Source organism: Aythya ferina (assembly GCF_964211825.1).
Source record: "Aythya ferina genome assembly, chromosome: 11".
Classification (NCBI taxonomy): Eukaryota; Metazoa; Chordata; class Aves; order Anseriformes; family Anatidae; genus Aythya; species Aythya ferina.
The window spans coordinates 20684453-20697916 of record NC_140307.1 but is presented as its reverse complement, the minus strand read 5'-3'; the positions used below and the strand labels follow the sequence as shown (position 1 = coordinate 20697916).

Here is a 13464-nt window from a genome sequence, read left to right as displayed (position 1 = left end):
ATGTCTGCACTGGCAGATGTACAACATAAAATACAACCTTACATCAACAGTGATATCTAATAGATTTGAAAACACTAATGCCAATAGAAGAACAGACAGAAAGAGGGATGAGAAATCCAGGCACAAAATCTACAGTTAGTTTTCAAAACCTCATGTGGTGGGCACGCCTCAGCAATGTACCATCAACCAAACAGCCTGGGATCAGATTTTTCTTGGGATCTGATAGGGTAGCTCAGGTTCAAATAAAACTGTGTGAGATTTTCTGAGAAGCAAGTGACTTATCAGTTGCTACAGTTCAGAACTGCATACTGCCACAAAAGAATAAACATTACGTATGTTTAGATGCAGAGAACAGTGGTAACAACAGTGAGTAGCTAGAAAAACAAACAGATAAAGGATTGGTCTATACACACCTTCACATTTGTCATTTTGCAGGACATATCCAGGAGGACAAATGCATCTGAATGACCCATCCAAGTTCTGGCACGTGCCCGGTGAGCATTTTCCAGGATCCAGTGCACACTCATTCACATCTGAAAGAAAAGAGAGACAACAGCAATTATTTCAAATATGTTATCTCCACAAATCTGCTGTAGAGGATGCTTTACTTTTGATTCCATCAAACTAACGGTGGAACTTTCCAGGAGCAGAAGTGTCTTCATCCACTTGCTTTTCTTCAGCTAGCTATAATGACATCAGTTTGACAGTTCTCTCTGACCTCCTTCACTTTTCACTCAACACTGTCATTTCAAGGTTTGTTGCACTTTCTTTTTTTGACCCTAAAAGAAAGTACTTACCAACACAAGTCCTTCCATCCAGAGCCACCTCATAGCCATCATTGCAAAGACACTGGAAAGATCCAATCGTGTTCACACACTGACCATTCCTGCAGAGCATCCCATTTCCACTTGCACATTCATCCACATCTAAAATAACATTGAAAGATACATGAGAAATACTTGCACCAAGTACAATTGCATAGATAAGATTTCTGTTTACACTACATCGCACAGTAACTGAGAATTCATCAATAAACCCTTGTTTCAAATGCAAGTGAGGGAAAAATACTCCTATTGGTCTACGTTATAAAATTGTCAAAGTGAGAGTTAAAAAGAGAATGGCATATTTCACAAGAAAACATTTAAGTGCTTATAGAAAAGCAAGAAGTTTACAATCAGAAGCCTTTTCAGACCAAAGAAATAGCTTTTTGTCTTTAATCACATAGACCATTCAAAGTGCAATTTTAACACCATAGAAATGATGGTACTAATGTTAATTTTATTAGAAGCAGAAAGTCTTAGAAACACTTAACTGGTCTCAGCACTCCTTACCTATACAGTCATTGTTATGTGAGAGGATGAACCCCAAATTGCAGCGGCAATTGAAAGAGCCAATGGTGTTTCTGCAGGTTCCATTGCCACAGGCATCTCTCTCACACTCATTGATATCTACAAAGGAGAAAAAACAAGCAGCAAGAATTTTAATCTCTAATGGGGAAAGGAAGGCCTGGAGCTATCCCACTGGCATGAGAAATAATCTACTGCCAACACAGAGCAAATAGAAGTAAAAAAGATTTTCCTGTCTTCCAAAAGGAAGATTTTACATGGGTTTATGTATTTGATAGCAACATATGTAAAAATAGATCAAGTGTCCAATGATAATTTATTCTCCTAAATCTATTTTGTATCTATCTCACCCTCCCCAAGGGATTTCTAATTTATCTTTGATCATAAACATCCTGAAATCTCATCCTATCCACAACAGATCTAAACTAACAGCTACAAATGGGTTAAGTACAGAATTTCCTTCTTTATGAAGATGCCTCTGTTTCTGAAAAGGGCACTTTTCTGGCAGGAAATCTACCCTTCGCTTATTCTATTAACGAGTAGGCTGTATACAATTTCTGTATTGCAATATTCATCTATTAGATTTCTTGTCTAAGGAATAAATGAGACAAAATGCTTCAGAAAATTCTAACAAGGAAGGAATATTTTCCTGAGGAATGAAAGCATCAACAGTTCATTAGACAGGATATATATTTTTAAAGGTTCTATCTACAGTAACGAGATGTTCTTCTTTCATTATCAGCTTATCATCTCCATTTACCAGGTATGGTGTTTTCACACCATTGCCAGTGGTAGATGGCTCACAATCAGTTCTTAAAGGGCCACTCCTTATGATACAGAGGATCGGCTTTCATTAAGATAGTCATTAGTCTAAGTACAACTTAATTGGATATACTTGCCTATACACATTGTTCTGTCATCGTTGGTCTTGAATCCGTTGTGACAAATACAGTAAAAACTTCCGACAGTGTCAATACACTGCCCATGGCTGCAGATATTGGGAATTTCTTGACATTCATTCCGATCTGAAAACAAAGAGGCACATTGAAAGTTAAGGCCTCTAAACTACAAGGCTAGAAAGATGTATTAGCATCAACCATGATATTTAGAATTCAGTGCAGGTCTCTAATTTAAAGTAGTATTTTTAATTTATTAATAAGAGAAACATTACTAAATAAATCTCTGGAAATGGGTAATTTGCTTGTAAACTACCTTTACAACATTTGTGGAGCTAGAAAAAGTCTAGTGTAAAAGTGATATTGCTGAAACACGAATTCTTGCTGAAAGGGAATCATGTCACTAAATTGTGATTTTCAAATCACTGGATTTGAAAAGCAGATTTAATGACATGAAATTGTGTCAGGAGATTTCTGAGCGTTCTACATTGATTTCACAGCAGATGTGAAAGCCTCACATATATATATTTATATCACAGTTTGTATCCTTCTCGTGAAAGCAGCTTATTGCTTTTAGCCATGTTAAGCGCAATGCTGCTTAACTGACTTACTGAAATCATACAAAACTGAGATTGAAATAAATCCTACGCTCTTTTCACTGAGCTTACAAAAAGATAAAAATGCATTAAAATATTAGGCACTCTGCAGAGATAAAATGAGCACAAGTAGCACCTGTGTCTTATGCAATGTGATGGTCCTGAAAATCAGACAAACAAGGCATGATAAGCTGTCCTGGATTCAGCTGGAACAGAGTTAATATTCTTCCTAGTAGCTGGTATGGTGCTGTGTTTTGGATTTAGGATGAGAATAATGCTGAGAACATGCCAATGCTCTGGTTGTTGCTGAGCAGTGCTTACACTGAGTCAAGGACTCAACTTCTTACACTGCCTTTGCCAGGAGAGAGGCTGGGGGTGCCTCACAAGGAGCTGGGAGGGGACACAACCAGGACAGCTGACCCAAAGTGGCCACAGGGATATTCCATACTGTATGGCATCCTGCTGAACAATAAAACTGGTGGGGGGTTGGCTGGGGGAGGCAGGAGTGGGAGTGGGGAGGCCACTGCTCAGGGTCTGGCTGGGCATCAGTCAGTGGGTGGTGAGCAATTACATTGTGCATCACTTGCTTTGTACATTTTTTTTTATCATTGTTATTTTTCTGTCACATTAAACGGCCTGTATCTCAACCTGTAAGTCTCCCTGTTCCTCCTCCCCCCCCTCTTTTTTTTTTTCTTCCAATTCTCTCCCCCATCTGTCCAAGGGCAGGGAGTGAGCAAATGGCTGCATGGTGCTTAGCTGCCTGTCGGGATAAATCACAACAAAAGCTCAAACAGCAAGAAGAGTTATGCTGTATGTAGCCAGAAAATATTTTGCCAACAGAAGCATACAATCACCTGTATAGTTCTGCAGAAAGAGATGGGGAAAACTATCCTGCTAGCATGGGATTTGCTGCCTTACAATAGCAGGGCATCTATTACACTAGTTCAACAGCTACCCGTTTCCTGCTACTCGTTATGAATACTTCCAGGCAGAATGCAGGGTTTTATCAATAGTAAGCGAAACAAAATGTCAAAGAACAAAATGTTTGCTGTCTAGCAGACTTTTTCCATAACAAATCAGAAACATGAATAAAATGAGGTCTTTTTGTTGACCTCATCCACCAACAAGAGCTGGTTTGATTCAGTATGCTTCCTGGCATTTTGTCTGCTGCATCTCCAAAATACTGCAACTGATATGCTCCCATTAGCCTGTATTGGAGTCTAGTTGATTTTAGTGTTCTGTAATTTTATTTCAAATACAATCTAAGCAAAACATCTAAGATGCAGTTTCATAACAAACTGCATTGCAAAAGTGCAAGAGTGAAATTGTTCCTAACTGCAAAGAATTGCGTGTACTAAATCTTGTTTTCCTTTGTCTGTTCTCCACACTCTGCTAAGCACACAGACCATCCTGATAGCTCTCATCCCTAGGATTACTGTACATCAATCAGCTCCATTAGTAACTTTGGATGAACATTTACTGACTACTAAGCTCTGCCAATGCTATTAAGGATACTGCTGCTAACTAGAATCTAAGGAAGGAGAAAGGAAACCAATGCTGGATAGCATGCTGATATAAGAATTCCTAATTTTCTCATCTCAGAAATGTAGAGGGGAAAGAAAAACTATGACTCTCTTTAGTGCTCCGTGAACAGTGAATTCAAAGTCCCAGGGAAAAATCACTTCTTTTGGGATAAACAGACAATAGAACAGAACAGAATGGAATAGTTCAGTTGGAAGGGACCTTTCAAAGGTCATCTAGTCCAACTGCCTGAGCACTTCAGGATGAACCAGAAGATAAAGCAGATTAATGAGGGCGTTATCCAATTGACTCTTTAACACTCACAGGCATGGGCATCAACTATCACTCTAAGAAGCCTGTTCCAGTGTTTGACCACCCTCACAGTAAAGAACATTAGAATTGTTTAAAAACTGGGAGGCAGAATTGTCTTAATTGTTTATAAGAAAAAATACTCATTATACCACGATAGATAGCACCAGAAGAGTGCTATTTTTATAAGATAAATTAAATAGTCATAGTATTGTTGACCATGATACAACCTAGTTACGTACAATAACATACAAGCTACTGGGGTGTAATACTATTTAATGCAGAAGCATGACTGATCCAGCATTGCAAGGTGCTTATCACTATGCTCTCAGCAGAGCAGTTAGGATTTTCCTTTCTTTGCTGGATCAAGTATTTTATCAACCACCTTTGACTCTAATTGTTACACTTTATTTTCACTAAGTATAAAATAAGAGCAAAATACAGGGAAGTATTACTTTTGTGCCAATTCATGCTGGGTTATTGTAACCCGTATCAGAACCTTCCCTGGCTCTTCCTGTACTACGGTCGAACACGTAAAAACAACAATTACATTGGTAATGTATTGCATATTTACATATGCCACTGCATAGCTTTACAAAACAAAGTTTTAGTTCTCATAGTAGAGTTCAGGTTGCCCCTACACCCTTTTCCCTCAAGGGTCTCATGAAACAATGAAAAACTGCACTGCAGGAAAAAGTGCACTTCCTAAAAACTCAAGTACTCAGAAGCGCAAACAGAAGGAAAATGTTACCAATTTCCTTTGTAATTATTATATTGTTCAGAAACGTATATAATATTTACAGCTCTTTAGCTCGTAGCACTCTAAAATCTCTGCAATTCTTCAAGTAATCAAGATAACACCAATGCCTCTCTGGACTATGATATTAGAAGAAAGACCAACTAGATTAGAGAACTACAGTCCCAGTCAGGGAGTATCTAAAAATAATGTTCAGGGGCCAGTTTAAACCCACGGAAAAGTTAGGAAGTTTAACAGAAAGCTTTTTAAGTTAGTTGTTGCATATGGCTTAGGTAAGTCCACCTTATCAGCAGAGATCCCAGCAAGCAGTGATTTATTCGTGAAAAAACATGTGGCAAAAAAAGTGCTAAAACACATCCAGAAAATAAAAATAAATGACTTTATTCAGATGAAGGGGAAAATATCACATTCTCTGTCAGCAACTAAATTTTTAGTGTCAGAAAACAGCTAGTCACAAAGTAGTGAAGCCAGACATGACATGGACTAAAGAATCACACACAGAATCACAGAATTTCTAGGCTGGAAGAGACCTCAAGATCATTGAGTCCAACCTCTGACCTAACACTAACAGCAGATCTTTGCAGTTGGTGGTATAAAGTGGAGGTCAAATACCTACTCAGGTGATTAACTATCATTTATGCCTTTGCAGGATGGGCCCATTACTCTTCCGGGAATTAGCAGAATGTTTATGGGATTTCCTAAAAGTCTTTAAGAGGAGGGTTCTTGGAGCCTAGATCACCTCCTAGTATAAAAAATACATCTTACTGAAAAGGAGATATGCTTTTTTAAACTTCTTTTAAAGTAGTACCTTACTTTCTGCAGACATTCATTCATGCAAGGCAGAAATACTCACCAGTGCAGCGTCCGGTTGATGTGAATCTATAGCCAGGTTTACAGTCACAACGGTAGCTACCAGCTGTGTTGACACACTCAGCATTTTGCTGACATACTGGTCCATTTTGGCATTCATCAATATCTGTTATACAAGAAGGAATTTGACTGTTATGGTAAATTGGTACTAGAAAGATAAGAAAACCACATTGTTTTTAGTGTAAAGGAGTACTGTTTTATTAAGTATAGGTATTTCTTTTAATTCTGAAAACATCAATATACTCATTAAATTAGGTACTTGGTTAAATTTAGATGTCTCCTTGAAATGGTCCCTAATCTGTATGTTCCATTTGTAAAACTTATTCCTGCTTAGAAGACTGATATAATGGTTTTCTGAAACTATTGGAGTGCACAGGAAAGGACTGTTGCAACCTTCCACTTGGATGGACTTCTGTCAGACTGCGATCAGAATAAGGAAGTTGCTATGCCCACATAGATCTGCAGGTGGAAATTATAAGCATCCCCCCAGTCGTAACACAGAAACAAGATCCATGTTGGATGTTAGCAGCTTACAATATAAATATAAACAGCAACATAAAATTTCAGGCAAGGAAAAAAACCAGTTTTCCTTATTTAAGAATGTGAAAAGTAGATGGACATGAATGACAATTTTTTCTTTTGTGATATTCGCCTGTACTTACAATTTGGGAAGATTAGTTTTGGATTATTTCCTGTGGATGGCTGCATATTGAAGGCAGCACACTCACTTGGGAGAGCTGTACTACCACATGCAATTTCTACCAGCAGCAGCACCTCAGAGACCAGTGCAATGACATAAATACATGCGCCATTCTAAATCTGAGAAACATAGTCATAGAATCATTTACTAGTTACCCAGACTAAGACAGTATGAGTAAGAATCTGACAGAACAAGTTAAATTCATGGTCAGAGGCAACGAGGTGTGAAAATAAAGCATTAGCACTGGATTTGATTATGTTTTTTAAGCTTTGAAGATGGAATCACAGAAGTAGAATTTTACTGTGGATGGATTGCTGCTAGCCCCCTCGTTCTCAGAATATGGAAGGGAGAGAGCTGTTTTATAGGTTAGATGGTATAACCAAGAGATAGATGTATAATAGCCCTCTTAGAGAAATACACAGTCTAAGAGAGGTGATTCTCACAATCATGTTCTAACAATAGATATTGACTATAATAAATCAATATTATTCTGGAAAAAAAAAAAAAGGCAGGTGAGCGGGGAGAGAAGCAGGGCTCTTAAATGCAATTTTATTCTCATTAAACAGCATTCACAGCACTGGATGGCAGAGCAGAGGCTATCCTCTGAATCCATTCAAGCTTGGGTCAAAGTCAACACAACCCTCATTGTCACTTGGGTTTCTCAAAGCTGCTGCTAACAGAGAACATTATTTCCCTAGAAATGTAACATTTCAAATAGAAGCTGCCTACAGAACATGCTTGTACTTGAAGCTCCTCAATACCTTGCTTTTAGTATCCATTTTGTCAGCAGTCATAAACCACACCAGGGAATGAAGCAACTCATACTACTGTCTTTGGTTTCACCATAAAAATGACTAATAAAACATTAGGAAATGTTTAAATTGCCCTTCCCCCCCAGCCCCCCCCAGGAAAAACAAAACAAAACAAAACAAAACAAAATAAATAAATAAATAAATAAATAAATAAATAAAAAACAGAAATCTTTGTCCCATAAGAAAAAATATCTTGGAATAAAAAAATATTATTGTGATTTGACTCAGGATGACTACTCTTGTCTTGGCTTTTCTGTCAAATGTGAAAAACAATGTTTCTTCCCATGACTGCTGACTCATGCTCCTCCAAAGCCTAAGACGTCTGATAGAAAATCTGGTATTTTCTATGCAAAAAAAATATTATAAAAGTCTTAATTAACACAGACTTACTACACTGACACCAGTAATTTCCTTTGCTAAGAATGACTTGCAAGTATCTCAAACTTGCCACTGTCTGAATTGTCAGCTGGTGAAATACCATTTCTCTGAATGATATCAACACTCTACCTTCGCAGATCAGTAGCTTGTCATTGTAGAAGAAACCCACAGGACACTCGCATCGGAAGCTGCCAACCATGTTTATACAGATGCCATTTTCACACACTCCAGGAATCTCTCTACATTCATCAATATCTGCAAGAAGATTTTTTTTTTTTTAATTCTTGTAAACAGCACTTCATAAAATCCTTTGCTGAAGAACATGTCCTCTTGCATTTATCCTTAATAGAATCATCAAGCGCATGTGATCATCAGAACTTTTCCAACTGCAATAGATTGCAAGTCGTTCCAAACTATGAAAATGTAAATGTTTCCTGTTTCCTCAGATCCTGACTCTTCTCTGTAGCGAAGACATATCCTGCCACATGGGAAGGCAGAGCGCAGCACACACCCCTCCTCATTTCTCCCATCCATAGCACTGGCGAACCTGCTTGTCATTCTGAGTGTTACAATGAAGTTATTTGGAAGAGCCAAATGGAGAGAGTTTAACTGCTTTGAAAATGATATTCCCCACTTCACTAGAAATATTACGATTTAACTAGCCAAACACTGCATCAGAGCAACAGATTAATCCTAAAGCACCTGATTACTGCCCGTATACTGCCTCCGTTTGTTACATGGCACATTATCTGCTTCTTATTTGCATTCTTGTGTGAATAAAAACAAAATAGAGTCCCAGTAGGGTTTACTCAGACTTCAGTCTTTGAATTTCTCATTCTCTCCCTCTTTTTGTTTTGCAATTCGTTACTCACCATTCAAAAGTTATACACAATAACATATGTGAGAAATATTCTAGTTGAACAGAAAAAAGGATTTTTCTGTCAAACCAATACACAGGGGAACTGGTATGAAATGTCAGAATAAATCTCTGGTTTAGTCCCAAGGAAAGACTCCTAATTCTACTCAGAACAAATGCTGATTGGCCTTACTCCCAGACTTTGTAGGCTTGGTATCTGTGCCCTGCTCATGCAGGACTGATGATAATTTATTTATAGCTTTATATTGCCTTAATAACAAGCAGCAATAAACATTGCTGCTAGCTAGGAGGAGCTATACGGAAAGCTTGCAGGCTCAAAATTCAACAGAAGGTTGATCTCCATTACACTGTTTGGCTTTTCTTCCTCCCATAAAAGAAATAATTGGGAAAAGAAACATCCTCCCTTCCTTGGACAGAGGTAGTATGGAATTTAGTTCAAAACAGAAATCACAACTCACCAACTGGTAGTCCTGTATATATATCAATGAAGAAGCCAGGCCTCTGACTTCCACAGAGCGTAGAGAATTCATCTACAATAGGAGACCAAAGCAGCAATTACAGTATTTTGAATTAATCAACAGTCACAAATTCACTACATCCTTTGCCCAAAGAAATTTCTACTTTTACCCTTTCAACATCTGCAGGGTATGTAGAAGTATGCAGATGCTTCCCTAAGGCTCACTGTGTGATGTGCTTAGTATGTACTTGGGTTCTCATTCAAAGGCCACTGAAATTAGCACATAAAAAGATGAGGAAGGTTTGGGCTCACATCCTGGCTTTGCTGTGCATATGTTTATCTCTGTGCATTACAGTTTCTGCACACAAGTCCAGATCTGAATTTAAAAAAGTCTGAACCATAAGTTGGAACTTATCCAAATAATTGTCTAGGAAGTTTATTCTTATAGCTAACCACCTCAAACCAGAGTGGGATATCCTGGGCTCAACTTTGCAGAGTCTTAAGTCAATGTGGAGGCTTCCTGTATGCCCATACAATTAGCCCAGAAACTGCTACATCTTATTGTAGCTGCTTGACATGGATCGTTCTCAGAAGAGACAAAGGTACCTCAGCAGTCAAGGCACAGCACAGCACACACATTTGTTGAAGCAATGGCAATAAAAATCCGGTCAGTGCCTCAGTACTTGATCAATAATAGGCATTTGCCAAGAGATGGATCAAATTATACAGCATGAAGTCTCCCAGAAAATGAAACTGTCACAAAAGAGGCATGGCCCAGCAGTCTGTACACATACCACTCCAAAAGGATTTAAACATATGCTTTCATTGTGACTAGGACTGATCACATCCAGGCCAAAAGAGGTAAGTGATCTCTTCATTTTAGATACACAAGAGCAGACAAAGTCATAGCATCTCTTTCTCTAACAATGTTACACCTGCTAATAGTATTCCTGTTACCAAGGCTTTCAAATTGCTTCCCAATTCAAAAAAGTACCGGTGCTAGGTATAGGACACTGTTCACAAGGCTTATTCCATGCACGTCCAATGTTGTAGGAACAGCAGCACATTTTCTTGGTCATATTAAAGAGTAGCTCGCCATCACAGGTTTGGTTATCAGCATAGTAATTTCTGTAGCACAGACTTCTTCTCATATCTGTGAAAATGAAGAAAAAAAGGCCAACACATCAGCAACTTTTACAAAAGATGGCGAACCTGAAGGGTTTAAGAACTATTCTTCACATACATACTTTTTAGATGCCTGTCTAGTAGATGTTGTGGTACTGTAGAATACTACATAAAAATTTATCCCTACAAGATTACTTTAAAAGTATGAAAACTTGTCTGCAATACAAACATTTAAGAGTCATAAACACTGCTGTAACACTGATCAGAATCATTAAAGGATTCAGTATTGGCGTTTTGCCTAAAATTGAAAAACACGAGTTTGTTTGTGGTTCCTCCTAAAAACTGTGCACAGGTTGTGATTTCATTCTGTGAAGCCTGAGTCATTTTAGTAGCGTATCACCTGCAGAAGCTTTTAAATGAAAAGCTGAAATGATAACTGGAAAGGATGAACACACAAATTATCAAATCAAAATAGAAATTCTGATGAGATACTAAAAAGTCTGTAATAAAAGTGATCTACCTTGGTTTATGTAATAAGATGAATAAAAGAAGGTAGATCTTTTATTTAGTTAACTCTTGTTTAACTAAATTTAGAGGAATAATTCTGATTTGTGCCAGCTAAAGCCCTGGCCCAAAGCATGAATATAAAGCTTAAAAAAACCCACAACACATACCCATACAGTTGTTCCCTCCATTGACTTGCATGTAATCAGGAGGACAGATGCAGGTGTAGTTCCCAACAGTATTGTAACATGTGCCAGGTCCACATATGCCAGGTGTATCACACTCATTCACATCTAGAAGAGAATAAAAAGGCAGTGAGTGGCCATAGCAGTTTTCTCATTGTGCTTTCAAGAACGAAAATGTCTCAGTAACACCTGAGGTTGGAAGGTACTAACAGAGGACAGCTGAAGGATCGCTGAACAAGATCATGGTGGAGCAATGCCCACACAGTGGAGGAGTTTGTGGCACATGTGGCCACAGAGAGTCCAGCTGTGGTGTGAAGATGGGGACTCTAATGTGTCTAGGCAGCTCAAAGACAGTAATTTGGTTTCTGCAATTGCCACACAAAAGTAGCATTTAAAGATCTCATTCATTCCGAATTCCCAAATCCAGACAAGAACCAAAGCTGTTTACTGTGGAGTGCCCATCTCAGTAAGTAATGATGCTAAAACAGACTGATTGGAGGGTTCAAGTCTGTTTTGACTGGGAAAAGTGAGTAACTTTCCCAACTCAAGATGTCACCTTAATTTCATCAAGAGATCAAGATCACATGACATCTCACGTGATTCATCATCACGTAGATTTCATCAACATTTGCTAAAATAACAACAGAAAAAGTCCAACTTGGTTCCTAAAAATTCAACAGTAGTTCACTAACCTTAACATTTTAAACGATCTTTGACACATCACTAAGGAAAAATAAAAAGGTAGATCTCCTCTTTAACAGGAAACCATTTGTTGAGCTACATAAGCACAATATGCATGAAGCACTTTGCTTCAGACTTAATTTAGAACCTGAACCTTTTATACTTCTGCAGTCCCTGGAATATCATAAGTACTGTATTAACATTATTAACAGTCTGGAAGGCTGAAGACAGCGTGGGCTTTGGGAAATTTAAGGATTTAAGAGGTTGCCTGAAGTTTTGTATCCAGTAAAACCTGATAGTTTCAAGCAATGTGATGAATATATACTACGGACAGTGCTGGGGGAAGAAAAATGTTGTGCAGTCCAACAGATATTTTCAGTTGGACATTGAAATCAATAGGAGCAAAAATAAGCAGTGGATAAAAAGCACAAAGACATTGTAACCAACCCAGGAAACCAAGGGGCAAGTTAGCTCTTTATCTGGCTACCCATAAACCATTCTATTACCCATTAAAGGACAGCTATTTTTTTTTATAACTGGTTATTAAACTATGTTTTACATATAAATGGTTGTTTTTTCTGTCTTTGACAAAAATATTATTATTTTGAATATAAATTTGTATATATTTCAACATGGTCAAGAAAGAATTCTCTCTCTCAATGTAAGACTTCAATCTGTTTCAACTTTCCACTGTAAAGCTGCATTGGTCTGCTTATTTTCATTTTCAAAGACAGATCAGTTCTGCTACATGTTGATTTGTCGTCATTTTATATCAATAAAAGCTGAAGACTAGTTAAGTGAAGGCTACGTACCATCACATACTCGAGTCTCTTCATTCAAATAGTACCCTGATGGACACTGACACTGGAAGCTACCAAATGTATTAATACATTTTCCTCCTTGGCAGAGCCCAGGCAGTTCTTGACATTCATCAATATCTGTTCAAACAAATTCAGAGACATTATCTCATTTACACTTTTCTATTAAAAACAACACTCACTCAAGAGTTTAATAATTTTAGGCATGTAAAAATAGGAAAATGTAAATATTACCCTCTAATATAACTGTAATAGGGTTTGGTCGGAATCCTTCTCCTCCAGGGCAAAGAACCTTATATTCAGCTGAAAACAAAATAGATTTATGAACTTAAGATAGCAGAAACATTTTCAGCACAATTATCTTTGAAAATTAGTCAAATTGTTACAGATAATATAAATGTAAAGTAACCAGATATCAATATTAAATTTTACTCTATAACATCAACTGATATTTCATTTCATAATGTTAATTTTTTTGTGTAACAGCAAACTTGCTCAAAAGTGATAATATTCTGTCTAGATAACTGAAAGACTATTAAAGTTTTTGATTAAGACTGATGAGGTTCTTCAAAGACCTCTTTCCTGCAGGTATCCAGTAAATGATCACATTGTATTGTTGTGTCTAACCCAGG

The 13464-nt window shown here is 37.6% G+C and overlaps 1 protein-coding gene across 4 annotated transcripts in view; it reads right to left on the bottom strand.

Moving 5' to 3' along the window:
• FBN1 (fibrillin 1) overlaps positions 1–13464 on the bottom strand; it is a 158435-nt gene that overhangs the window by 20601 nt on the left and 124370 nt on the right. For all 4 annotated transcript variants that reach the window (XM_084532053.1, XM_084532055.1, XM_084532054.1 and 1 more), the window contains 11 exons: positions 13067–13135; positions 12827–12952; positions 11319–11441; positions 10514–10672; positions 9521–9592; positions 8315–8440; positions 6279–6401; positions 2246–2371; positions 1332–1448; positions 798–926; positions 414–533 (listed from right to left, as the gene is read on the bottom strand). In XM_084532053.1, the coding sequence (XP_084388179.1) occupies positions 414–533; positions 798–926; positions 1332–1448; positions 2246–2371; positions 6279–6401; positions 8315–8440; positions 9521–9592; positions 10514–10672; positions 11319–11441; positions 12827–12952; positions 13067–13135 (1290 nt within the window). The remainder of the gene's footprint in view (positions 1–413; positions 534–797; positions 927–1331; positions 1449–2245; positions 2372–6278; positions 6402–8314; positions 8441–9520; positions 9593–10513; positions 10673–11318; positions 11442–12826; positions 12953–13066; positions 13136–13464) is intronic.